This window comes from Protomyces lactucae-debilis, assembly GCF_002105105.1.
Source record: "Protomyces lactucae-debilis strain 12-1054 chromosome Unknown BCR37scaffold_23, whole genome shotgun sequence".
Classification (NCBI taxonomy): domain Eukaryota; kingdom Fungi; phylum Ascomycota; class Taphrinomycetes; order Taphrinales; family Protomycetaceae; genus Protomyces; species Protomyces lactucae-debilis.
The window spans coordinates 1-23827 of NW_024468015.1; the positions used below are offsets into that span (position 1 = coordinate 1).

Consider the following 23827-nt stretch of genomic DNA (forward strand, 5'->3'; position numbering starts at 1 on the left):
TGGCAAAGCCATCTTATGGACATTGGCGGGCAGCGAAGCAACTCCTACGCTATGTGCAGCACACAAAGGATGTAGGTCTTGTCTTCTAGAAGAAGGGCGAATTGGATGTGCATGTGTACTCAGATTCCGACTATGCCAATGACCTTGACCACAGCAGTCAACCAGTGGGTACATCGTCATGCTCGGCCCAAATTGCGTTCCTTGGAGCAGTCGGAAGCAGGAAGTCGTTGCGCAGTCTACAATGGAGGCAGAGTACATCGGGCTGGCCAACGCGACAAAGGAGCTCGAATGGGTCAAGATCATCATGCAACACCTACTGCATGGCTTCAAAGCCGCCGGTGCGCACTTAACATTCCACATCCATCGTGACAATCAGGATGCTATCGCCTTGGCAAATGATGCTCGCTTCCACACCCGCACCAAGCACATACGAACGAAATATCACTTTGTGCGAGACTGTGTACGGCGTGCTCGCATGTCACTCGAATACATGACCACTGAAGACATGATTGCAGATCTGACGAACAAAGCACTAGGTCGGCAGAAATTGCAAAAGTTCATGGCAATGCTCGGCCTTCGTCGCAAGACTTGCTAGCCTCATGGACGACAATGAGCTAGATGGAGTGTTGTGTTGAGACATTGATTGTTTCAGGAGCTCATTGATAATGCAACGGTCAGGGGCCCAAGCTGACACGCAAGCAGGTTGAGGACATAAATAAAGCGGCTGCGCTGCCCTTAGTCTAGCAGAGGACTAGTAAATCTTGAGTTTATTAGTCCTCCCTTCAATTCCTTGATGCCCTGCGAGGTATTGATGACGCAGCTCACGCACAAGGCTGCGTTCAATCGATCAACTGGGGTGGTAATCATCGATTCGCTGACCGTCTCAAACACCTAGTCAGCAAACGACGCGATGATTGCCCTTCGCGCCACCCTCTCCTTCTCCTCAAGAGGTAGTGAGAGCCTTGCACTACCGCGCGCAATCGAGCCAACAAAACGGGTCAAGGAGCACCATGTTTGAGGCGTTCAGCGGCATTAAGCTGATTTGGTACAACGGACTTTGCAAAATGGCGAGGCTCCAAAGTCAAGTTTGAGACTGGTGCACACTTGACTGGAGTGTTGGACCACTTGCAGAAGCCAAAGAAGGAGATCTCTGATTGGTCTGAGGAGAAGGAGGGGGTGGCGCTAAGGGCAATCATCACGTCGTTCGCTGACAAGGTGTTTGAGTCAATCAGCGAATCAATGGTTACCACCCCAGTTGATGAATTGTACGCAGCCTTGTGATTGACGGTAAGCGGATGACAGCTAACTGATTGCGATGGTACTTCAACTATGGGGTGTGCTGGCCTTTTAAGGCCTGCGTTGTCAACTCGTCAGCACAACTCTCACGCTCTAGAGTTGCCTGCGCACAACACTTCCCCTGCTTCTGTATCCCCTCCTTCAGTCTTCCCGATGCCAAGCAGCCTTTTGAAGTTTTCGAATTTGCTTCGGCCGAGAGCTTTTGTCAGCAGGTCCGCGAGCATTTGGCCAGTGGCAACATAGTCAAGATGCATACAGCCAAGTCGAAGACACTCGCGAACGTAGTGGAAGCGTGGCAAGATGTGCTTCGTGCGTGTGTGAAATTTGCTGTCCTTTGCCAGTGCGATAGCTCCTTGATTGTCGCCATGAAGCTCGACAATAAGTGCTGCATCTTTAGCAATAGATGAATATTGCGACGCCTTGCTCCGCCAAAGCCAAGTCTTGTGATGTCAGCCAACAGACTAGCCATGAATGCACCTAGAGACCTCGCAGTGATGATGTGCTACCGAGGCGACAGTGTGTGGCATACTGAATGGTTGTTGACACGACTGGCAGCCTTCTGCGGACGTTCCAGCGACACATTGAATAGCCATAAGGGATAAACACCATCAATGCACATAATGCATGTCGAGTCCATGCAAATGCCGATTCAAGAGAGCCAGCACAGGCCTTGTTGTTTTGGCAACGCCGACCACATTCCAATCAACACCAATCCTCATAAGAAGTCAGCCGCCCATGCGGCTTTATGTTTCCCGCATTCCAAGAGAGTACGCGACAGAGTTTGAGCGCGCCTCGATGTCTGTTGAGTTCAGCGCAAGATTGTCAAGATGAGCGTCTTTTTGGCTGATGGTGAAAAAGTGCCTGTGGCCCGAAAAAGTCTCGGAAACGAGAGAGAGGACGTCGCAAGGGATGTCAGAGGCGATGTAGACCGTGAACCAAACATCTACGCATCTCTTGAGATGCCTGTTTTGTGGTGAGGGCGGGCGAGCGATGGTCATGAAAGTTCAGATGAGCCATCAAATCGGCCAAGCAAACACCAGGGGAACCTGAGTGCTATCCTTGACCATTGTGACCAGCTTCAAGTCTCTGGCAAAGAAAGCAAAGAGCATCTGCGTAGCACACTCTCGTCAAATGAAATCTATTGGATACAAAATGTCATGATTCTCTATGCAAGTCGTGTCTTGAACTGCCTTAACTAAATACTTGGCAAGAGACTCAAGAGCAATTGCAGAAACATAAGGAAAGACGGAGGGACGGCCGCACACGGAGACCAAGTGATGATGAAGGAGATGATGGTTGTACTTGAAGCCAGAGCATCGCTGAGGATACCGCTCACAAAGATGGAGCTGCTGTCACAAGGCGTCTTGCTTGACTGCTAGTAAGTCGTGGTGAAGGTCATTCGCGGCGAAAGAGTCGATGACTGCAGAGGCTGTGCTTCGCGATGCAAGTCTTGTCTTGTCGCAATCCATGGCGAGGGCAACAGAGAGTCTGCAAGTCATCACAGCTTGAGCTAGCTTCCACGGGAGGCAAGCATGTGCGGCCTCAGTCACTGTGGAGGTAAACTGGCTTGCATGCTGATGAAGCAGCGGCGTTGCATGGTTGAGACTGGTGTGTTAGACTGGGCCAAGGAGTACTTTTTAATTTGAGTGAGTGCCAAATGAGCTGACCCATGCGCTAGATATCAACGGCGATTCCAATGGTAGAAACATCCATCGAGAACGCGGCGAGAAGAAATGGTGGCCGCACTTGGTGGCAATGGCAGCGGCACTGTCTAAGATGGAGTACCGGACGTACCTGAAGAGCGATAGCGGAAGCATAGACAAGGATGGTAGACGAACGTACAAGCGATGACGGAGCAAATGGTGGTCGCTTTGAGCTTGTCGCTTCAAGTGGGCAGGAGCTAGAGAACGGAGCAGCGAACGACTAGAGAGGTAGAAAATGCCGTGGATTCCGCTAGTACGTTTCGAAGGCATAAGCAACGGTAGACACTCCGTGAGCCATTTGCACCTCTGCCGATTCAATGTCGAATACCCTGCTTACAATTGACACAGTGTTAGACGCGCCCTGGCCGCCCTTGCAAGGTATAATGTAACCGACATTCTTCAGTGCGCATGAGTGTATTTGCAAGCGGTGCAGATGTATGCTGTCGCTGTATTCGGCTCAGGCAACCAGACCCGCGATGGGTGCGAAATGTCGCCGAAGCTCTAAACGTGCAGCTGCAGTAGGATCAAAGTCGAAGTGCTCGCGGCGAAAATATCGATGTCTGCAAAGGTCGCCGTCTTTTATGAATTTATGCAGGTGCTTGTGTCTTGGCAGTCTTTGGCGCGTTGAACAGTGACGCGGCGTGAAGAATTGGCGGCAGCACATGCTGGACAATGGCATACGGCCGTACATTGAGGCCAATTGATGGCGGACCAGATGGTGGTTGCTTTGACTGAGGCTAAGCGTTGCTGAAATTGCCGCGCTCAAAGACGGAACTTTGGTCACGAGGCGTCTTGGTTGGCTGCGAGGAGTCGTGGTGATGGCCCAATGACAGTAGCAAAACTGGCCCAATGACAGTAGCAAAACACAAGACGGCGTCCACAAAACGAAAGCATCTTGATCAGGCTGTGCGTTTGCCAAATCTTCTTCATGCAGAGCACTTGTTGCTTGAAAGAAGCCGCATGACCGCTCTACATACTGAACACGGTCGAGCCATGTCACAGCAAGTCAATCGTTCTTGTTTAGGCTGTATGGTCGTTGCATGAGCATTGCGACATCTGGCAAGCTTGTGCATGCTGAAAGATAGCAGGCTGTCTGGATGACATGACGTGTGATGACGGACGTATGTATGCTGCAGTATATAAGCATGCAGCACAAAAACAAGTGTAGCCTTGAAGCAATATAGCCGCAACATCAACGGTCTAGCAGTAGTCAGCGACATGTATCGCAAACTTTTGTTTTCCATGATGATGAAGACTTCGCAGAAGACTAGCGCTAAAAAGACACTGTGTACCCGGACGACAGGATGTGGTGGTGGTGGTGGAGCGCATTGCGAGCACGAAGTCAATACCACGCAGGAGAGCACATCGTTGCGAGACACTATATAGCGCAATGAACTCGAGCATGGAGGTCATCGAGGGTCTCGGCCATGTAGTGCGGTGGCAAAATGAGCTTAGTCCTGAAGACATGCAACATGAAATCCCTTGTATGTCAAACCCAGTCACAGGTGTGCAGCTGACGTGCCTTGCGAGTCGCAGTGCATAGTTAGATGGCACCAATCACGATTGCTGTAGGTGGGCAGTGCATCGCACAGTCAAATCGCAGCGAGTGAGCAAAGAAGTCCAAAGCGACGTAGCGCATAGTCAGGTTGCAGCAAGGGAGCAATGCATCAAATAATTAAGGTCCAGCACACAGCCAGGTCGTAGCAAGGGAGCGGTGAAATTCAGGGCAGTAGAACAAAGCGACGCCACGCAGAGCCGGTCGCAGCAGGTGAGCTAGATGCCACGGCCATGGTGCTTGATAGCAGTCGAACATGTTATCGATACGAGCCAGCAGAAGTCCTGAAGCGAGGCTGTGACTACCTCGCATCCCGCTCGGTGAGTTGATTGTTCGAGGCATACGTTCCACTGGCGAGTCGTTACGGCTTCAGGCTTATTTGACAAATCTTTGACAGTGATGACAGTGATGACAGTGCAGCAGCAAGTTCGTCCACTCAGCAACCTCACATCCTTGCGTAGCTTGTGGTCTGCTAGTCGGGTTGAGCCTGCGGCCAAGTCGAGGTCAGAGTCGCGGCAACTGCAGAAATTCAGCGAGCACAACAACCAACTGTTCATTGCTCGTCATGCTCTGTCTCAGGTGCTCCGGGGCACTGTCAGCTATCCTATTTCGTCAACTTATGTACGCAATCTAGCTGCCATATAGACGCCAGCTTGCTACTCAGAGAAACAAAGTCACCGGCCGCTGCACATGAAAACATCTACACAAGTTTCAATATGCTGACCGTCTCGCGCATCCTCATGACGCCCGACATCTCCTATTTCTTCATCCAGGTGTGGTCCAGGGGAAATTATCGCTTTGCTAGCCTTTGCTGGGATGACTGATCTGATCGACAGCTGCCTGGCATGCAAGTACAACATGGGCACTGTTGTTCGGTCTATCGTTGACCCATTGGCCGACAAGTTCGTCGCGATGACGCTTGTTAGCGCATTCGCCTATGTAGGCGGTATGTCGATGCTCATGGCCCTCATCATTCCCGGATGGGACTTTGCCCTTGGCCTCTCCGCGCTCTACTGGCGCTTGATCTCACCGCCGACGCCTTGCACCTTTACACGTTTCTGGGATCTCAGTCTGCCCTCTGCATCTGCACATCCTACATCCGTGTCCAAGATCCGGACGGGCCTGCAGATTGTGCTTGTAAGCGCGTGCATGGTTCAGCCGGTGTTGCCTGTCGAGATTGCGCTCCCGCTATGAGTAAATGATCGCTTCAATCTACTCTTGTCTGGAGTACACCTGTACAGGACACAGTCATGATCTTCAAGCAGTGACAAGTGTGCTGCCGTGACTGCCTCTTCTTCAGTCGCGAGCATCGGGCCGGAGCAGAGATGGTCGAGATCACAGCTCGTCGACGGCTTCTTCAGCTACATACACCAGCAGACGAAGGCCAATACGCAGAAGAAACTCGCGCTCATCGATGAAATCAAGTCGTGGAACAAAGTCCCAGAGAGCGAGCAGGCAGAGCTCATGATCTCAGGTGTGCCCCACAGCTACGGCGATGCGGGCCATGTGTGTATGTGTATGCCTAATGCACAGCTAGGCAGTTGCGTGCGTCCTGGCGTGATTGAGGGTCGCGCTATCCGCGCTGCACTAGCGCCACATCCACCCTGACCACCGAGGGTCTACAGAGTGTCCTTTCTAGTCAACGCGACGCAGATGAGCAATCTCAAGACGCTAGTGTATGAAGAACCCGCCAACTGTGATCATTACGAGCTAGGTGCGCTTCAAATTGCAATCACAAAGGCCGCCGACGTCGTCAAGATCGATGATGTTTCGACCATCTCCGCCGCCTCCGTGTGCCAATGACAAGGTCTCGACGTCCGAATATCTTTCGATCAATCATCAAGAGCGCCGTGTGAGCGTAACACTGGAGCAACACATCAAACTACGCAGTTTTGTGCTAGCTGAACGCGACAACGCGCCCTCAGGCTGAATGAAGTCGCGCCAAGCGGGTGAAAGGATGTCGCATGAGATGCTGCACGCGTTGCGCATTGTAAAAGATCATCCATTGCATGTCTTGACCATTGCAAGGCCTGTGATTTGATTAAGGGTGTCATTCTGGGGAGTCGTATGTATATGTTGGATCATCTCTCTACCTTTTCTGTTGTCCAGGGTCTTTGGCGTAGACTCGCTCAGCTCTGCCTCATCACTTCCCGGCCCAGACAACACGCACAGCATGACTTGAACTGCAAAGCACATGCCAATTGGGGCAGAACCTTATCTCTGCCATGTGTTGCCATATGAAGCTGCAAGCTTGTGCACTTTGTCAGTGATAGCGGTAGTTGGAGGTATAGAAGACAACTATGGTCTTTCAAAGAAGGATAGTTCTACAAACTACCAGCTGCGTATGGCATTGTGGCTGCATCAAATCGAGCCTACAGTGGTTCTGCCTGCAAGCATGTTCGCTAGACTTGGCTGTGCCTACTTTGTGTCTGCTTTCATGTGGAAGTCTGGGAAGTCCTCGACGCCTTTGCAGTCCAGCATCGGGCCTTCTCGGTTGAACTTGCATCTAGTAGGGTAATCCGTTCGGAAATAGTTGCACACCAATACATCCCAATTATGGTTGCGATGAAATGAGTTCAAATTGATACCTGGATAATTCTTTTCCACTTGTTGCCTATCATCTTTTGAGAATGCGGTAACATCGCAGCCAAATCCTTCGTTAACAAGCTTTGTTCGGTCATCTGCAACGCTTGGTTGCACGCAAATTGGCTGGTACTCAAGGGCTTCGCTGCCGATAAAGAAGCAATACTGCACCGTATCCTTATTCGATGCAGAGACTGTTGAAGGCCAGGGGAATGGCAGCAAAGTACAAAGCGTCTTGTATTAGTGCCAGTACTAACAAATGTTTACTTACGAATGCAGTGGTGCGCATCTTGGAGCTCTTGAAGGCGGCTGGAAACTGATTTTTGGACGTCAGATGAGGCGGGAGGGCGTCTGCCAGCTTTATGGCCAAAAAGTGAAAGAGAACACGTTTTTCAGGCGCATGCGACCCTACATCAGGGTCAGAGGCTGTGACAAAACTGTAGTGTCGTAACTTCAGGGGGTGCGCGCAATCGTAAGGGCTCGTTCGCATCATCGGTTGCAAAGACGAGGACTGAATTGTAGACACATCTTAGCCATAATCGCGTCCAAAGTCATTCCTAGTGCGCGGTTTCCGTCCCTGCAACATATCGCTTGTCGCTATGCTTCTTGCTTCAGTGGATAAAGCTGATTTGGGAGCAAGCAAACTTGTTTTTCCTTCGCGTGTGCAGACATGTCACCTCATTTCAGCACAGGCTCGCAGACCCCTGGCAATAATGACAACCCAAGAATGCGAGTGCATACTAGACTATTGTTTTCTTGAGCGTTCAGAATACAAATGCGGTCCTGTGAGTTGCTTTTGCGATGAAGCTTTCCGTAGTCTCATTGATGCATGCGACGAATGTCGATTAAAGCATACGGCAAAGATGTGTGAGAACGCTGCAGCGAAGAAGAATGCACATACGCTCAGTTGCAACATTGCAATGTCGCTTTTGGTCACGCGACGGGAAATTAGACAGTCAGGAGATGCACAGAGGCTCCTTGTCAAGACATAAAAGGCTGACGTGGCCAACATGCTGAAACGACACTTCCAACAGGATGGTGCCTCAGAGCTTGGCCATCTTGAGCTTCATCGCGGCTTCCATCCTAGCCGCATACCCAGACATTTGCGCACACCCGACATTGCAGTTCAAGGCCGTTGTCGCCAATGCGATTGATTGCTCCGCGGCCTGCTCTAATTCCGCCGCTGGGCTCGTGAAGCAAATCAGCGACAACAACGAGGTGTGTATTGCTCAGAGTGGCGTTTGCATCAGTAATACAAATGGTACAGAAATCTTCCCCTGTTTGAACAAGGTTTGTGGTTCACATGTCGACCATTCCTGTAAGTGCGTCGTCGACTTGTTCTTTGTGCGTCACCTCATGCGCGGAGTGATCCTGTACAAAAATGGCATCGAGCAGCCTTGTACATGGGACGACGTACCCGGCAGCGTCTTGCATCGTTACTCGGTGGCCGGATTCAAGGGTACCTCTTGGGTCAGAGGTGGACTGCAGACAACAGTGAGCTGCCATGCTCCTGACGACAAGAAGGGCTGCTACTGCGACAGCGCTGGTAAGGCGCAGGGTTGCCACCAGGATGCAATCGTCTCCTCGGGTGACTGAAGAGCTGCGAAGAGACAAGAGCCGTCCCATGGCTGCGAGAAGTAAATGAAGTAGACTTATTCTTTCAAGCTTTGCTCTGCAAACGAGCCCATCCCGCAGATACCTCCTTGCCCTCGACGTGATGATTACCTTGCAGTACGAGCATCGTCTCCGTCAGTCTGCCCTCTGTGGCATCTATATAATCAGAATTAGGAAGGCTCTTGTCGCGTCGGCCCGTCCTCGAGTGTCGTCACCGATGCGGCGACCAGATGCGGAAGCTTAACATTCAGAGAAAGGCCGCCGAGGTCGCCAAGGTCAACAGTATATGAAGACCTTGCCGGCCTATCCGTTCCCAGGATGTCTAACTCTTTCCTGCCATAAGGGTAGCAGAGGTCTCACCAGAGTCACCACCGTCGAGAAGCCATGGCCGGGCCTACACGCTGTCGACCTAGCCAAAGTCCCTTCAGCTATAGGCCTTCGCTGGACGCCGGCATCGCGTTCAGCGTCCTTTTTGGCTTAACCTTGCTAGTTTCCATCTACTTCACGGCTCGGCGCAGACTCTGGTTCCTTTCATTCACGCTCGGCGCTGCCCTTGAGTTTGCCGGCTGGATCTCGCGAGCACTGGCGTATGGGAAGCCATGCTCCAAGGACATCTTCATTGCACAGACAGTCTGTCTCATCCTCGCACCAGCCTTGTACAGCGCAGCCTTGTACATCTTGCTCGGTGTGCTAGTCCAACGCGCTCCTACTGCCTCTTCAATCAGTCCGAGGACGTATCTCATCATCTTTTGCACCGCAGACTTTATTTCGCTTCTCCTGCAGGCTATCGGCGGTGGCATGGCCAGCGGCGCGGAGACCAAGCCTCTCTTGGATACTGGCACCAACATCATCATCGGCGGCATTTTTGCCCAGCTTGCTGCGATGGTGGGGTTCACGGTCCTTGCCGTCATCTTTCTTTGGCACGCCAAGAAGCTCAATGTGGTTTTTGACAAGACCGTCTTGCTCCTTGCTCTATTCGCAACCGTGCTCATCTTTGTTCGCAACGTCTTTCGCGCGATTGAGCTGCTTGGCGGATGGAATGGTTATTTGGCTACGACGGAGCGCTTCTTGATTGGCCTCGATGCTGCCCCGATGCTCCTTTGCCAGACTTGCTTCTGCCTACTTGGTCTGTTTGACACTTTTGCGCGTGACTCTTCGCTGCTGCATCGTCAGCGCCGGAAGGAGGTGCAAGAAAAGGATGCATTACGCAGCAGCGAGCACAGCAGCCAGACATCCCTCCGGGCGGGTGCTTGATCCAAGCTTGGTTGATTCAGCGTATTTGGTACAAAGCTCTAGATAATTGTACAGCAGATCTGGCCATGCTTAGAAGCATATGCGCAAACAATACTCTCCATGAGTCCATGAGTCCATGAGTCCATGATCACTCGATAGGTCAGTGTCATTGACTCAGTGAGCAAGTTGACTCTCGGCCGTGCGACGCGTGAAAAATAAATATTTGGGCGGCGACTCGAACAGAAGGCAACGCATGCTCAGACGCTCCATCCTCAGCATCATCATGAAGGTAGAAGGCAGAGGCAGAGGTGCAGCACGCTCAGCGCGTGGAAGAGGTGCAGGCAAACCATTCGGCGCACGTCCAAGCAGTAGCAGCAGCCAAGGCGCCAATGGTCACCAGCAATCGGCGACAGGCATGCATGCCCCGATCGTGCCTTCTGTTCCACTCGAGACGGAGCTCTCTTCGCGTTCATTTGCATCTGCGCCCATCAGTCCTATCTTGATGCGTACGATTCTAGACAATCTCAAATTTGACAAGATGACGCCTGTCCAGGCAGCAACGCTCGATGATCTCCTACAAAAGCAAGACTGCCTCGTTCAAGCCAAGACAGGCACGGGCAAGACACTTGCTTTCCTCATCCCAGCTATTGAAGAAATGATCAAATCGCCAGTGCGCGGTATCTCGCTGCTCGTTATTACACCAACGCGCGAGCTTGCCCAGCAAATCGCAAAGGAAGCCGCAGGACTGCTCCAAAACTTGCCAAAGTATAGGATCGGTATCGCCATTGGCGGCACCAACAAGGACAAAGAGCAGCGTGTCATTCGCGGTGGCCGTGATATCTTGATTGCCACCCCTGGTCGTCTCATTGATCACTTGGACGAAGAGACCGTTGTTGACCAATTTCAACAACTCAAAACACTCGTACTGGACGAGGCAGATCGCCTCCTCGATATGGGCTTCATGCCATCACTACAGCAGATTGTTCGTGCTCTCCCAGACAAGCAAAAGACTGGCCGTCAAGGTATGCTCTTCTCTGCGACCATTGCTGCGCATGTTCAAAAGGTCGCTGGCCTCGTACTTTCCCCTGGCTACAAATTTATTAGTACCATCCCTGAAGGTGAGAGTAATACACACGAGCGTGTTCCACAGATGCTCGTTACTGTGCCGCTCTTTACAGATGTTGCTCCTGCAATGATTGCTGCGCTTCACCACGAGTGCACAGATGATACATTCAAGGCGATTGTCTTTGCACCTACAGCCGCCATGGCGGACTGGTATGGTGCTATTATCGAACGCTTCAAGACTCTGCCCCCTGTTTCCGTATTGCACTCGCGCATTTCCCAAAGCAAACGCACGAGCATCACAAATGCTTTCCGTGGTTGCAAGGCCGGTATTCTCGTTGCGACAGATGTGATTGCTCGCGGCATTGACTTTCCCGATGTTTCTGATGTCTTTCAGGTCGGTATTCCAGCAGCGAGGGAAGACTACATTCATCGACTCGGGCGTACAGCACGAGCTGGCAAGGAAGGTCGTGGTATTCTCATTGTTGCTGAGCCGGAGACTTTCTTCCCGCGCTTTACACTGAAGGATATCCAGTTCCAACAGATGCCTGTCGATAGCGTCAAGTTTCGACGCGAGGTGGATCAGCAAGCGCAATCGATCGGCGGCTTTGAGAAACCATACCAGGCGTGGATGGGCTACTACAAGAATCACCTGCGTGCCATGAAGTGGGATACGGCAGAGTTGGTGCGGCAGGCCAATACATTCGCGATTGAAGCTCTCAAGGCACCTGAAGTACCGAGCCTGCAGCGCAAGATCATTGGCAAGATGGGTCTAAAGGGTGTCCCTGGACTCAATATTCGACCCAACGACAGCATGCCATCTGGTGCACGCGGCGGCGGTGAGGGTCGCAGTGGTGGCTCTGGTGGACGTGGAGGGCGTCGATAGATGCTTTGCGATGACAACGACGATGTGGACGTGATAGACTATAGACCGGCATAGTAAGTAATGTGACTGTTTCTACGATGGCCAAGTTGCCAGCAGCGAGAGACGACAAGACCGAGTCTCGAGACTCTACCCATCGACGAGCCCTCTTGCAGCTGCCAGAGAGCATAGCCAGCATCATGACACCGCTTGCCATCTCTGCTGCGAGTATTGCATTCAACCCAATCTTCTGGAATGTCGTTGCACGCGCCGAGCACAAGCTCAAGCTCATGACACGCATATTGGGACCCTACAACGGCTGCTACCTGCTAGCCCTCACCATCTTCTCGCTGGGTCTCATCCGGGATCACTTTTACTTGGAGGCTCTCAAAGTAGCACCCACCAGCCCGCTCTTGCTGAGTCTGCCGCACAAAGCCATCGGTGCTGTCTTCTTTGGCCTCGGCAACCTGCTTGTGGTGTCTTCCATGTGGGCACTCGGCGTAACGGGGACGTATCTTGGCGACTACTTTGGCATTCTCATGAAGGATCGCGTCACGTCGTTTCCATTCAACGTCACGGATAACCCAATGTACTACGGATCGGTTCTGTCCTTTGTGGGCACTGCGTTTTGGTATGCGAAACCCCTTGGGTTTGTGCTTTCGGCGGAAGTCTTGATTATGTATGTGATTGCTCTACGCTTCGAAGAGCCGTACACAGCTGCCATCTATGCCAAGCGCGACAGGGACCAAAAGAAGAAGTAGACGAAACAAGCACATGTAGAGCATACTTTAGAATGCATCTTAGAGATTAGACATTGGCACAACGCCTACTTTGTCGTGTGTGCCTATCGCAAGGACTTTACCCGTAGTCTCCGATGTCACGTCGCAGGTGATGCAAGCAGACCGTTTGCCAAGGGAGACGACTTTGCATGTGAAGAGCACATAGCTATCGCAGGCTGCAGGGCGGAGGTAGGTGACGGAGAGTGTACGCGAGACGCCTGCACCAGACTCCCAAGCGCCTTCACGCGGCATGGCCATGATAGCGCAGCTCTGTCTCTGTTAGTCCTCGTCACGATACCAGGGGGAGTGATACAGTGAGCAAGTCAATGGCAGTGGCCAAGGCGCCTCCGTGCATCGAGCCCAGGGAGTTGCATTGCTCCGGCAAGACTTTGACGCGGAATACAGTCTTGTCCAGGCCGGCCGACACGACCTCGGTGCTTTTGAGAATGGCCTGGTCAAAGGCTGGTGTTAGAACGGGCTTTCTTCGAAGCAGAGCATACTGTCGGTCTCTCCAATCATCCTGATGAACCATTTGATGGCCTCGATGCCGTGAGCCTGTGCCATGGTCTTGCAATTGACCTCGGTGTCCTGAGCTGATGCTGAGCTGATGCCTGAGCTGATGACTGAGCTGATGCTGAGCTGGTTTGAGCTGAAGTCTGCGGGGAAGTTTCACAAGCAAGAGACTCGGACTCTGCTAGCAAGTGGCCCAGGACACTCGAGTAGCTGTAGTGCCGGTGCGTAGGTCTGCAATCTCTGGCGATCCTGTTGCAATGCTCCGCGTCTGTGGTATATCCTCTGATGTTTGTGACTGCTCTTTAGCTTTCCCGTCGCGTCGCGTCGAGTCAACCAGCACCCAGCACCCAGCACCAGCACAAACATCCTCCATCGTCTCCAGAGGCCCATGTCAGCAGGCCCTTCACCAAAGAGACAAAAGACAGACATGGCAAGTCCATACCTTCAAGTTAAGCTTCTCTCAGACACAGCCAGAGCACCCACGCGCGGCTCTTCCCATGCAGCGGGGTATGACCTCTATGCCTCTGCAGAAGCGAGCATCCCTGCAGGCGGCAGAGCACTTGTTCCTCTGGGCATTTCTGTTGCCGTTCCAGAAGACTGCTACGCTAGGATCGCACCTCGTTCAGGACTGGCCGTCAAAGCAGGCATCAGTACGGGTGCCGGTGTTGTGGACTGCGATTACCGAGGAGAAGTACGTGTCTTGCTCTTCAACCACGGCTCGGAGACCTTCAAGGTTGCAGTGGGTGACCGTATTGCACAGATGATCCTGGAGAAGGTGTGGACGCCCGAGGTGGAGGTGGTGGAGACATTGGCAGAAACTGTGCGTGGTGCCGGTGGATTTGGCAGTACGGGGCAGTAGTTCATGATGAAGAGAAGTGGTAGATGGCCTGTTGATCCATGCCTCTTGTCCTAATCAGAAGCAGTAGATGCACAATCTGTTCCTGGATCTTTCTTTCCATCTGAAGCCTCATCGCGTCAAAATGGCCGTCGAGACTCAACTTCATCGCGCTATCAACCCGGATCTCGCTAGCATATAAGTACAAATACAGCTGGCTCTGCTCTGCTCAAGTATCTCTAATATCTTCTCATTCCACATATGAGCACCCCTTTGGGTCATGCCCGTCTCGCAGACTTTGATCTGAAGGAAGGCTATGTCAACCTCAATGCCGGCTCCTTCGGAGTATGTCCCAAGCGTGTCCGTGAGGCATATAATCGTCATTCTCTGGCTATCGAAGCCAATCCAGATCTGTTCCTTCGCTTCAACTATGCAGATTCGCTGGCCCATGTCAGACGGCAAATCGCAGATCTGATTCGCAGCGATGCTGGCGAGCTAGCTTTTGTCACAAACGCTACAGTTGGCGTCAATACCATCTTACGCTCTTTGGCCTCCACAAAGGTTGCAGACAAGATGGGTATGGCTTACTTCTCTACAATCTACGGAGCATGCGGCAACACAGTGGAGTACCTCGTCGACCACACTAAGCACATCTATTCTCAGGAAATACCCCTCGCCTACCCAATTTCCCATGCGGACATCTTGCAAAAGGCTGAAGCTCTCCTTCAATCAGACAAGGACATCAATGTATTTGTCTTTGACCTAATTTCATCCCTGCCAGGAGTCAAGATGCCCTGGGTTGAGTTGATCCAGCTGTGTCGCAAGCACGATGTCTACTCTGTGGTCGATGCAGCCCATGGTATTGGACATGTTCCACTCGATTTACAGGCTGCAAACCCAGACTTTCTTGTTTCCAACTGGTACGTTTCCCATTCTTTGATCTACAGAACTAACGCGTAGCCACAAATGGCTCTATGGGTACAGGTCAACGGCCATTTTACATGTACCGAGCCGTAATCAGCATCTCATCCATGCTTTGCCAACAGGACACGGGTACTTGACCGACAAGAAGAAGAAGGCCGGTCTCGGGAAGCTCATCGGTATCGCCACATCAGAGGGCGCCAATGCATTCATTGCTGAATTTGAGTACCCTGGCACCGTCGACATGGCCGGATTCTTGGCCTTGGAAGAGTCTATTGCGTATCGCGCCTCTCTTGGAGGCGAGGCCTGCATCAGGGAATACTGCCAGAAGCTTGTCCAGGACGGGGCAGAAAAGGTGGCACAGATGCTCGGTACTAGCGTCTTGCAAACAGAAGAAGGCTGCAGCATGGCTCAAGTAGTGTTGCCCATTGATTGGGAAGCTGACCAGCAAAAGATGACGCCGAACGAACGCAGTATCTGGCTCATCAAAACGGCCATGGACGATTACAACTGCTGCTTTTCGCCGTTTGTGCACAATCGAATGTGGTATGCTCGTTTGTCTGCGCAAATCTTCAACGAGTTGAAGGACTTTGAGTATGTTGGAACAGTCTTGACAAAGCTGCTCAAAGAGATGTAGCCTCACTTTCGCCGTGCTCTGGCCGGGGCTTTGCCTTTTCCTTTGCTTTTAATCTTGCTGGTTTCTGCGCGCTGCTGAGAATCTTCTTCCGTAGCTTCTTCTTTAGCAGGCGGTGGCTCATCTGTCGCTCGAGCATCGATCTTGACAATCTCCTCGTCGTCGTCATCCTCATCACCTTCATCCCAGCCTTTCAACTTGCGAAGTAACCTGGGTTCTGTGGTCGCTTTGTTCGAACTTGAGCCTTCCTCGACACAGGCAACCTCAGTCTCACTGTCACCACTTGCTGCATCGTCCGCGTACGCTTCTTCAAGTGCATAGCCGATTCCCTCTAGCAAGCTTTCGCTCACTTCGAGATAATCCTCGTCATCGAATTTGATCCTCCGACCAGCCCGGCCCTCTGCATCCGCAATACACTTCTCAAGCTGTGCGCGCTTGGCTTCTCGCTGAAGTGCCTCACGTTCTGGCAAATCGCGTAGCGCTTCCGCAAGTTGTTTTGCTTGTTTGAGGGTAGCGATGCGACGACCCGAGGCATCCTTGGCGGCATCGTTGTTGTGCTTCTTGCGCTTCATGCGCGACCCGGCTGTGCGTAGCTGTGAGCCAAAGCCGCCCTTGCCGCCAAGTACATGCGGATGCAGCGTGTAGCGTGTAGCGCTGTGCCGTATAAGCGGGCATTGCTGGAGAATTGTAGATGGTAGATGATGTTGAAGCGTTATCCCCAGTATCTCCTCGTCACAGGCAATAGTCAAGCGCCCATAGGGCCACGGCGCATCGACGCAAATGTGCATTCAAGATGACGGTGTGGTCAAAGTTCAAAATTTAGGAAGACTTGTACTTATACTTGTACCATACTTGTACTTATACTTATCCTTGTACTTGTTTCTACGGCTACCTCTGAAGTAGACTGGCCAAATCACCTTGGAGCTCCTGTACGCTGCGTGTGCGGAACATTCTTCATCGTAGGAGGGGTGATGGTGCCGGTGTAGCCCATAGCACGAACCTCCTGCACCAGCTGGTTGTACTGCTGATGCGTTCTCAGATCCTCCTGCTTCGTCTGACTCAGCTGCGCGTCATCCTTACCTCGGGTGAGCGGGTCCGAGTCAAATCGTTGCTCACGATTATCAATCTTGCGGTGCTCGTTGAGTGTCCGTTCGTACAAGGTCTTTAGATGCTGCAACTTCTTGTCAATCTCGCGGTTGTTGATCTGCGGGTTGGGATTGGGTCCTGTTGTCACTTGACCGTTTCTGCCACTGCCGTAGGTGCCAAGGTTACGATTGCCGCCAGTCTGAGGCGGTACTCGACCTGGTGCGCCAAACACTTGAGGCTCCGCAGCAGGCAACGCGAGCACTGATAAGACAAAGGCTATGGTTAGCAAGACCCAGCCAGTCAGGAGTCTGTACCTGAACCAGAGAGTAGAAGTGCGATCTGCATACTGATCAGAGTCAGTCGTTCAGCGTCATCTTATATGCATTGCTTGAAACCGTTGCACCAGCAAGGACAAACAGATTGACAAGCGGATCAAAGTTTCGCTTTGATGGCGGCCGGTCCCTTTGCCGCTGGGCCGGCCACATGCTCAATGTGAGACTGATGTCCGCTCTGATGATTTGTCGAGTCGTCCGCAAGACCGCGGCCATGCCAAAGATCACGCTGCAGAGCGCGTTTCAAGCTGGCTGTGAGAACGGCTGCTTCATCGTCGTCGAGATCCTCTCCGCGGATGTGTCCTCCGCCAGTCTTGTACGCAGTACTACGCCCAAACATGTCCCAATTGGCTCCTTCAATGCGTGGGACAATGTGAAAGTGCAGGTGCTCGACCGTCTGTCCAGCACGCTCGCCGTTGTTATTGAGCACATTGAAGTTTCTCCCACCGAGCACTTGTGTCAGTGCGCGAGAGACAGCGGGCAAGGCTCCTCCAATCTCACGAGCCAGCTCAGCAGGAAAGGAAAGCAAGTCTGGGAAGTGTTGCCTGGGAATGACGAGGATGTGCCCTTTTGTGATGGGCATGACATCGAGCAAGACCATGAGCGAGCTATTTTCATAGATGATGTAGGCATCTGACTTGCCTTGAGCAATAGAACAGAATGGACAAGACATGATGCAGCGAGATTGGGCAGTAGCAGCAGAGATGTGTTGGTCGTGGTGGATGAGGAGCGAGTGCGTGTTTGGCTGCCCCGCCCCCAGACCGCAAGACGGCAGCCGAGATCAAGGAAGGCCATCTACTCACTGGAGGGCATCTACTCACTGGAGGGCATCTACTCACTGGAGGGCCGATATCAGTGTCCAAGTGTCTGTGATAACTACTGAGCTCTCAAACCTGAAGATACTTGCTGAATCTGCTGAAGCTTGTAGACGGTCCAGACTGCAGCCAGAGCTTAAATGGCCCTACTACACAGTGGCAAGACCTCTCTCTGGATGCAGCATCTCTTTTCATATACAACGCCTACGAAGCTACGGCCAACAGCTTGGCTCGATGGACTTCGAGGAGTGGCTGCGTTCGAGGTCACCCTCTTCCACTATGCCGATGTGTGGACACTCACAGACATGGCATATGGTGTCGAGGGATCGCGTGGACAATGGCTTCGCTTGCCAATGATTCGCAGCTTCTACAACTCTGGAAGAGCCATGGTCTGTGTTTTCTTTGTCATTTCTGGCATCGTCTTGACACAGCGGACACTCATGCTTCTTCGAAGGCACGACATGGAAGCAGCCTATAGTTCTCTGACATCCTCCGTTTTTCGTCGGGCGCTGCGTCTCTTTCCTTCACCAGTCATCTCCACCTTCATGGCACTTCTTCTGTTTCGCATCTTTCGCATCCAGCCTTTTGGCTCGAATGAAGAGACTGTGCCTTACTTCCCCAGCATACTCGACCAAATAGCACACTGGACCAAAGACACAGTTCGCTATTTGAACCTATTTGAGCCCAACCTCAAGAGTGCCATTGTCGAGGGGCAATTCATTGGCCACGCTTATGCCAACATCGTATGGACCATCCCCATGGAGTTTGCTGGTTCCCTTGCCTGCTACATCCAAGTGCTGGGTACGGCAAAACTGCAGCCACGCGTCAGAAACGCGGTTCTCCTTGGTACGGCCCTCTGGGCTATCATGACTTATCGCTGGGCGCTCTTCAACTTCAACATTGGCATCATTCTTGGTGATGTGATGCTGGCAGAATCCCTCGAGTCGACACAATCCGCTTCGCATCATTCGAAGCTAGGGTACATCCTTTTGTTTCTAGCGGGTATCTACATGGCTGGCATGCCGATGCGCGGGCCGCTCGACAGCCACGAGCCAGCATTTGGCTACAACACAATATGGCGTCTCACACCAGAACGGCTGCTCAACTTCAACTTCAACTTTACATGGTGGTCCTTGGCAGGCATCGCCATTCTTTGGTCTTGCTATCGATTGGCCTTTTTGCGACGCATTTTGGAAGGCGGCTTTTGTCAATACCTCGGCAAGCTTTCCTTTGCCATCTACTTGACACACATCATGGTGCGCGATTGCATAGGCCAGCAGCTCAAGACGATCTTGTTGTATCAGTTTGGTTGCGACGAGGCTTCGTCTGCGATTCGGCAAACGATTCCTCTCCTGCTTTGGTATGCAGTCCTGCTCGTGGTCACCTTTTTCGTCTCGGGGCTATTTGAGAAGCACATTGACGTTCATGTCATCCAATTCGCCAAATATGTCGAGGAACGCATGACGGCTCTCGATAAAGCTCCAGCGGATGTGCCACTGCAGACGTTGCCTACAGCCTCGGTTTGAGCATGTTGACATTCCATGCTCCCGCATCCCCTGGATCAGCCTTGCCGCCGATTTTGTAAAAGGCCTTCTTCCACGTCTCATATGCGGGGTGGCCGTCGTCGAGCTTGTGCGCACACTGTTCCCAAACAAGCAGTTGCTCCCAGAAGCCAGGATTGGGCTTGACGTGCGAGCGAACGCGCTTGATCATCTCAAAGGCTTCATCCCGCGGTATGTTCTGGGAGGCCATGATGTACGCGCACAGAATGGTGGAGGAGCGGGAGATGCCTGCTTGGCAGTGAATCAGGACGCGGCCACCTCCCTTGATGGCTTCGTCGATCCACTGCCGCGAGCTCTCGAATTCCTGTAGGATGTTTTCGTCGTCGTAGTCAAGGACGTCGAGCTTGAGATGCTTGACATGCGGCGGGACCAGGATGCTCGAGTAGGAGAGCAGGGAGATGATATGTGTAATGTCGTACTCGTCGAGCTTCTTTGCGCTCTGTGCCGCGTAGATGTCGCTGATGAAGAGGTTGTCTGTAACTTGGTGTATCTGCGGCCACGCCGTCTTCGTCTTGCCGTTGTCCTTCATCCTCTGATGCTCCCCCCGGGTCCCTGAGTATGTCGTCTTGGTCGTGGTTCTTCGTGTAACGCGACAGTCAAGACACCAACCCTCACACACAGCAGCTGGATCGCCTGCAGACCTCCGGACTGAAGCGCAGAGCAAGGGCCGTCTCTCTCTATCATGCGGCCCGCGGTCCAGAAGCAGCTGCGGCCCATTACCTATGTCCTGGGAGCCATCATCGGCCTCACCTACCTCTACTTCTTCACCTTGACGCCGAGTAAAGTAGCTACAAGCCGTCGTGCAGGGTATACACACGGCAGCAGACCCCTCAGCACGACCATCAAACGCTACAACCTTGCGCATGTGGATGCGACCGCGGATCCAGGGGCACATCTCGAGCGCGTCTTGATCTTAACGCCCATGGCGACCTTCCTGCCTGCGTATTGGCAGAACCTGCTGGCTCTGTCCTATCCGCATGAACTCATAGACTTGGGCTATATCGTGCCTCGCGGGGATCGCTACGACGTGATGCTACAGGACCTGGAAAAGGCAGTACGGCAAGTGCAAACAGGACCCAAGGCACAGCGTTTTGGGAGTATCGAGATTCTGCGACAAGACTTTGAGACGTCCACGGGGCAGTCGGAGAAGGAGAGGCACGCGCTCCATGCACAGAAGCAGCGGCGTGCAGCCTTGGCCACTGCAAGGAACGAGCTGCTCTTTGCAACACTTGGGCCGCGCACAAGCTGGGTCTTGCACCTCGACTCGGATATCGTCGAGACGCCCAAGACGCTGATTCAAGACCTGGCGAAACACGATAAGGATGTCATTGTTGCGAACTGCTATCAGCGCTACAAGAACGATGCTGGTGAAGATGCCATCAGGTCTTATGACTACAATACCTGGCACGAGTCGCAAACTGCTCTGGATCTGGGTAAGACCATGTCTGAGGAAGATTTGCTGCTTGAGGGCTATGCAGAGATTCCAACGTATCGCCAACTGATGGCGTACGAGTATTTGCCTGAGAATGCTCCCAACGAACGCGTACTAGAAGTGGATGGCGTAGGAGGCACGGCATTGCTGGTCAAGGCACATGTCCACCGCGACGGAGCCATGTTTCCGCCTTTCAGCTTCTACCATCTCATTGAAACAGAGGGCTTTGCGAAGATGGCTCAACGGCTAGGGTACAAGTGCTGGGGTCTGCCAGATTACTTGGTCTACCACGTTAATGAGTAGCGACGATGCAACGACACTAGACAGCATGATATAGAGCCTTAATTTGCATCTTTAGCATCGACCTGGAGATCCTTGTGCTTGAATGTAGCACTACCACCAGCGCCATACCGCGCTACATCGTGTCCTTGGCCGTCGAGGAGCCATTTGTAGGTCATGAGGCCCTCGAGGCCGACAGGTCCACGGGCATGGATTTTGCCAGTCGCAATACCCACTTCTGTGCCCAAGCCAAATCGCATACCATCGGCAAAACGCGTTGAGCAATTCACGAAAACGCAGGCAGAGTCGACGCCGCGTTGGAAGGTTTGAGCGTGAATGGGGGTATTTGTCAGGATGGTATCTGTGTGGTGCGAAGAGTGTGCATTGATAAAGGCAATGGCCTCTGTGACAGAGTCAGCACTGCGGACTGATACTGTCAGATCGAGCCACTCCACGCCAAAGTCTGCGTCCGAGGCTTCTTGCACCGTGTCAGGATTTGTTGTATAAGAAAACAAGTCCTTGGTCATCTTGATGGTGACTTGAGCCTCTTGAAGGGCTTGTAGGAGGCTGTCCAGATGCGCTGCAGCCCAGTCCTTGTGCAGGATGATTGTCTCGAGGGCATTACACGCTGCGGGGTAGTCTGTCTTTGCATCGATGAGTAACCGAGCAACGGTTGCTGGATCTGCATCTGCATCGACAAAGGCATGACACACGCCATCTGCATGACCCATGACGGCAATCTTTGTGGTATTCTGGACCTGCTTGACGAGTGCATTCGATCCGCGTGGAATAACCAAATCGATGAAGGTATCGTGATTGAGCAAGTCTGCGACATCATTGCGCGATTCAACAAGGGAAATGGCAGCTTGAGGGATCTGATGCTGCTGGAGGGCTCGCTCGACAATCGAAGCGAGACACTTGAAGGAGTGCAGACTCTCCTTGCCGCCCTTGAGGATGGCTGCATTGCCAGACTTGAGAGCAAGAGCCGTGATGTTGACGACCACCTCGGGTCTCGCTTCAAAGATAACCAACAAGACGCCGATAGGGCAGAGTACACGCCGTAGAACAAGGCCATCGCTGTCGAGTTGCCGCTTCTGTGTGCAAGTACCGACCAAGTCAGACAATGCAGCGACATCCAACACACCTTGTCGCATGGCTTCAAATTTGCCGGGCTTGTTGAGATCCAGTCGACTGATGAGACTACCGGCAAGACCAGCCTTGCGCGCTGCATCCACATCCCGCGCATTCTCTTGTAGAATCAGGGCTTGCTCTTGGCCGAGCAGGGTATAGAGGGTTTGTAAAGTATCACTTCGTGTGGATGCGGGTAATGTAGCGAGAATATGCGAGGCCTCTCTTGCGCCCTTTGCAATACGATAGGATACGGAGTCTTCCATGTCTTCTGCTGATCGTGTCGCCATCTGTGTCTCTTGCCTGCCAACAGATCAGTTCAATGCACTTAGTTCTAGTCTTGGTCTTGGTTTAAAGTGAGGATTCAACCAGATGGAATTCAAGATTTGATCAAGTACAACGAGAAGTAGAAGTAGAGAAAGAGAGGCCTAGGAGCCCCGAGCAAGGCCTACAAGACTCAATGCACATTCTTCAAGCGACATTGCATGATCCATCACTTCGCCTTCCTCGTCATCCACACACGTCTCCTGCGACGCACCTGGCAGGCCCTCTTCTTGTCTATTTGGCTGTATCTTGCACGGCGATACAGCCGTCGCCGGTGCAGACACAACACGTCTGCCTTGACCGTTGCCATGCGTATTGTCACGCGAAGCACTCGGTGGCAGATCCCGCAGATGCGACGGAGAGGCCGGGAGGTAACGCGCAGAGGTAGCCAGTAGTAATCCCTGCCAACCTTGCACCTGTGCCGTTCCTGCAAATTCGTGGGCATCGGCCATCTCTTGAGCAGATAACGTCGTGTGTGGATCCACATTTTCTTTACCTGCAGCAGCCATGGAGGTAGATTTGGCAAGCTTTGTTCGTGCGGCTGATTGTTTACTGACAGATGCAGAGTGAGGCGCTCGCTCGCCCAACAATGCCGGACTACTGACACTGCGTGCAGCTACCAGTTGTCGACGTTTCTTGTCTGCACGCAATTCTTGCTGCTGTAGCCGTTGGAATTTACGTGTAAGGAGAGCAGCACCGGGTATACGCGGTGGTGAGACGGGTGACGGTGCACAGGGCGGTTGGAAACGCAGCTCAGCATGACCATCGAGGTCTTGCAGTTGCAGGGATGCAAGTCTGCGTGGTCTTTTAGTTTGTGCTGTGGCTGACAAGCCTGTTGTATCTGGGCGTTTCGCGAGGTGGATGTAGCCTGTGCCGCGTCCGCCCTTGTTGACGGCCTGAACCTGCGGCCATACCGTCTTTTCTAGATCTGACGAGGAGGATGAGAGGGACGTGGTGGATGTCGAAGCAGACAAGGCAGGCACGTCGCCTGCCGTGACAACAAGCAAGGACGCGTCACTGCCACGCGCTTTCCTCACAGCTTGCCGTTTATTCTGAAACCACACTTGAATCTCGCGTCCATTCATGCCCGGGCCCTCCACCAAACCTATGCGTTTGGAGATGCGTTCGCGTGCCAGGGGATCTGGCTTGTCACATTGCGCGAATTCATCTTCGAGGATGGCGAGTTCTGCACCTGTTGTGCGTCTTCGTTTTGCTCGAGCAGCAGCTGCATCCGCTGCAGCAGTGGCCGTGGCATCCGCCTTGCCAGCCTGTTCTGCAG

The 23827-nt window shown here is 52.7% G+C and overlaps 16 protein-coding genes across 16 annotated transcripts; 10 read left to right on the top strand and 6 right to left on the bottom strand.

Annotated features, from left to right (window-relative positions):
* The first annotated feature begins 5240 nt into the window (after positions 1-5240).
* Positions 5241-6248, top strand: BCR37DRAFT_163554 (uncharacterized protein). The gene has a single exon (XM_040866198.1). The coding sequence runs from the start codon at positions 5371-5373 to the stop codon at positions 5746-5748; it is 378 nt and encodes a 125-aa protein (XP_040722561.1). The 5' UTR covers positions 5241-5370; the 3' UTR covers positions 5749-6248.
* A 724-nt stretch (positions 6249-6972) lies between these two features.
* Positions 6973-7426, bottom strand: BCR37DRAFT_389401 (uncharacterized protein; the record flags this gene model as incomplete). The annotated part of the gene is made up of 2 exons (XM_040870729.1): positions 6973-7371; positions 7409-7426. The coding sequence occupies 2 exons, from the start codon at positions 7424-7426 to the stop codon at positions 6973-6975; spliced, it is 417 nt and encodes a 138-aa protein (XP_040722562.1).
* Positions 7427-8172: 746 nt separating this feature from the next.
* BCR37DRAFT_389402 (uncharacterized protein) lies at positions 8173-8733 on the top strand (the record flags this gene model as incomplete). Its single annotated transcript, XM_040870730.1, has 1 exon — positions 8173-8733. One exon carries the CDS (start codon positions 8173-8175, stop codon positions 8731-8733), a length of 561 nt encoding a protein of 186 aa, XP_040722563.1.
* A 201-nt stretch (positions 8734-8934) lies between these two features.
* BCR37DRAFT_163460 (RTA1 like protein-domain-containing protein) lies at positions 8935-10024 on the top strand. Its single transcript, XM_040866197.1, has one exon. It carries the CDS (start codon positions 9136-9138, stop codon positions 10003-10005), a length of 870 nt encoding a protein of 289 aa, XP_040722564.1. The 5' UTR covers positions 8935-9135; the 3' UTR covers positions 10006-10024.
* Positions 10025-10242: 218 nt separating this feature from the next.
* On the top strand, positions 10243-12017 carry BCR37DRAFT_163605 (P-loop containing nucleoside triphosphate hydrolase protein). Its single transcript, XM_040866199.1, has one exon. It carries the CDS (start codon positions 10268-10270, stop codon positions 11930-11932), a length of 1665 nt encoding a protein of 554 aa, XP_040722565.1. The 5' UTR covers positions 10243-10267; the 3' UTR covers positions 11933-12017.
* Positions 12018-12035: 18 nt separating this feature from the next.
* On the top strand, positions 12036-12738 carry BCR37DRAFT_383384 (phospholipid methyltransferase-domain-containing protein). The gene has a single exon (XM_040870050.1). The coding sequence runs from the start codon at positions 12109-12111 to the stop codon at positions 12667-12669; it is 561 nt and encodes a 186-aa protein (XP_040722566.1). The 5' UTR covers positions 12036-12108; the 3' UTR covers positions 12670-12738.
* Positions 12479-13339, bottom strand: BCR37DRAFT_383385 (HotDog domain-containing protein). The gene is made up of 3 exons (XM_040870051.1): positions 13188-13339; positions 13001-13149; positions 12479-12957 (listed from the first exon to the last, which is right to left on the bottom strand). The coding sequence occupies exons 1-3, from the start codon at positions 13249-13251 to the stop codon at positions 12709-12711; spliced, it is 462 nt and encodes a 153-aa protein (XP_040722567.1). The 5' UTR covers positions 13252-13339; the 3' UTR covers positions 12479-12708.
* Positions 13340-13627: 288 nt separating this feature from the next.
* Positions 13628-14059, top strand: BCR37DRAFT_351534 (deoxyuridine 5'-triphosphate nucleotidohydrolase; the record flags this gene model as incomplete). Its single annotated transcript, XM_040868076.1, has 1 exon — positions 13628-14059. One exon carries the CDS (start codon positions 13628-13630, stop codon positions 14057-14059), a length of 432 nt encoding a protein of 143 aa, XP_040722568.1.
* A 249-nt stretch (positions 14060-14308) lies between these two features.
* BCR37DRAFT_331220 (pyridoxal phosphate-dependent transferase) lies at positions 14309-15593 on the top strand (the record flags this gene model as incomplete). Its single annotated transcript, XM_040867017.1, has 2 exons — positions 14309-14955; positions 14996-15593. Coding segments are annotated over 2 exons (1245 nt in total), but the record flags the coding sequence as incomplete, so codon positions are not given.
* Positions 15594-15595: 2 nt separating this feature from the next.
* On the bottom strand, positions 15596-16378 carry BCR37DRAFT_389407 (telomere stability and silencing-domain-containing protein; the record flags this gene model as incomplete). The annotated part of the gene is made up of 1 exon (XM_040870731.1): positions 15596-16378. One exon carries the CDS (start codon positions 16376-16378, stop codon positions 15596-15598), a length of 783 nt encoding a protein of 260 aa, XP_040722570.1.
* Positions 16379-16425: 47 nt separating this feature from the next.
* On the bottom strand, positions 16426-17681 carry BCR37DRAFT_415488 (HIT-like domain-containing protein; the record flags this gene model as incomplete). Its single annotated transcript, XM_040872283.1, has 3 exons — positions 16426-16952; positions 16991-17015; positions 17160-17681. 3 exons carry the CDS (start codon positions 17679-17681, stop codon positions 16504-16506), a joined length of 996 nt encoding a protein of 331 aa, XP_040722571.1. The 3' UTR covers positions 16426-16503.
* Positions 17682-17963: 282 nt separating this feature from the next.
* BCR37DRAFT_395251 (acyltransferase 3) lies at positions 17964-19349 on the top strand (the record flags this gene model as incomplete). The annotated part of the gene is made up of 1 exon (XM_040871597.1): positions 17964-19349. The coding sequence occupies one exon, from the start codon at positions 17964-17966 to the stop codon at positions 19347-19349; it is 1386 nt and encodes a 461-aa protein (XP_040722572.1).
* A 35-nt stretch (positions 19350-19384) lies between these two features.
* BCR37DRAFT_395252 (protein-tyrosine phosphatase-like protein) lies at positions 19385-19914 on the bottom strand (the record flags this gene model as incomplete). Its single annotated transcript, XM_040871598.1, has 2 exons — positions 19385-19425; positions 19464-19914. The coding sequence occupies 2 exons, from the start codon at positions 19912-19914 to the stop codon at positions 19385-19387; spliced, it is 492 nt and encodes a 163-aa protein (XP_040722573.1).
* A 61-nt stretch (positions 19915-19975) lies between these two features.
* BCR37DRAFT_163612 (Anp1-domain-containing protein) lies at positions 19976-21139 on the top strand. Its single transcript, XM_040866200.1, has one exon. It carries the CDS (start codon positions 20068-20070, stop codon positions 21118-21120), a length of 1053 nt encoding a protein of 350 aa, XP_040722574.1. The 5' UTR covers positions 19976-20067; the 3' UTR covers positions 21121-21139.
* A 19-nt stretch (positions 21140-21158) lies between these two features.
* Positions 21159-22490, bottom strand: BCR37DRAFT_351566 (Aldehyde/histidinol dehydrogenase; the record flags this gene model as incomplete). The annotated part of the gene is made up of 1 exon (XM_040868078.1): positions 21159-22490. The coding sequence occupies one exon, from the start codon at positions 22488-22490 to the stop codon at positions 21159-21161; it is 1332 nt and encodes a 443-aa protein (XP_040722575.1).
* A 149-nt stretch (positions 22491-22639) lies between these two features.
* BCR37DRAFT_383395 (uncharacterized protein) lies at positions 22640-22949 on the top strand. The gene has a single exon (XM_040870052.1). The coding sequence runs from the start codon at positions 22685-22687 to the stop codon at positions 22934-22936; it is 252 nt and encodes an 83-aa protein (XP_040722576.1). The 5' UTR covers positions 22640-22684; the 3' UTR covers positions 22937-22949.
* The last annotated feature ends 878 nt before the right edge of the window (positions 22950-23827 follow it).

Excerpts from the sequence above, each read along its gene's own strand:
- BCR37DRAFT_163554 (XM_040866198.1), top strand. The coding sequence starts at position 5,371 with ATGACTGATCTGATCGACAGCTGCCTGGCATGCAAGTACAACATGGGC.
- BCR37DRAFT_163460 (XM_040866197.1), top strand. The coding sequence starts at position 9,136 with ATGGCCGGGCCTACACGCTGTCGACCTAGCCAAAGTCCCTTCAGCTAT.
- BCR37DRAFT_163605 (XM_040866199.1), top strand. The coding sequence starts at position 10,268 with ATGAAGGTAGAAGGCAGAGGCAGAGGTGCAGCACGCTCAGCGCGTGGA.
- BCR37DRAFT_383384 (XM_040870050.1), top strand. The coding sequence starts at position 12,109 with ATGACACCGCTTGCCATCTCTGCTGCGAGTATTGCATTCAACCCAATC.
- BCR37DRAFT_383385 (XM_040870051.1), bottom strand. The coding sequence starts at position 13,251 with ATGGCACAGGCTCACGGCATCGAGGCCATCAAATGGTTCATCAGGATG. Across the intron at positions 13,150-13,187 it reads GATGATTGGAGAGACCGACA|CCTTTGACCAGGCCATTCTC; the intron begins GTATGCTCTGCT and ends TTCTAACACCAG. Across the intron at positions 12,958-13,000 it reads CTGCCATTGACTTGCTCACT|AGCTGCGCTATCATGGCCAT; the intron begins GTATCACTCCCC and ends TAACAGAGACAG.
- BCR37DRAFT_163612 (XM_040866200.1), top strand. The coding sequence starts at position 20,068 with ATGCGGCCCGCGGTCCAGAAGCAGCTGCGGCCCATTACCTATGTCCTG.
- BCR37DRAFT_383395 (XM_040870052.1), top strand. The coding sequence starts at position 22,685 with ATGCACATTCTTCAAGCGACATTGCATGATCCATCACTTCGCCTTCCT.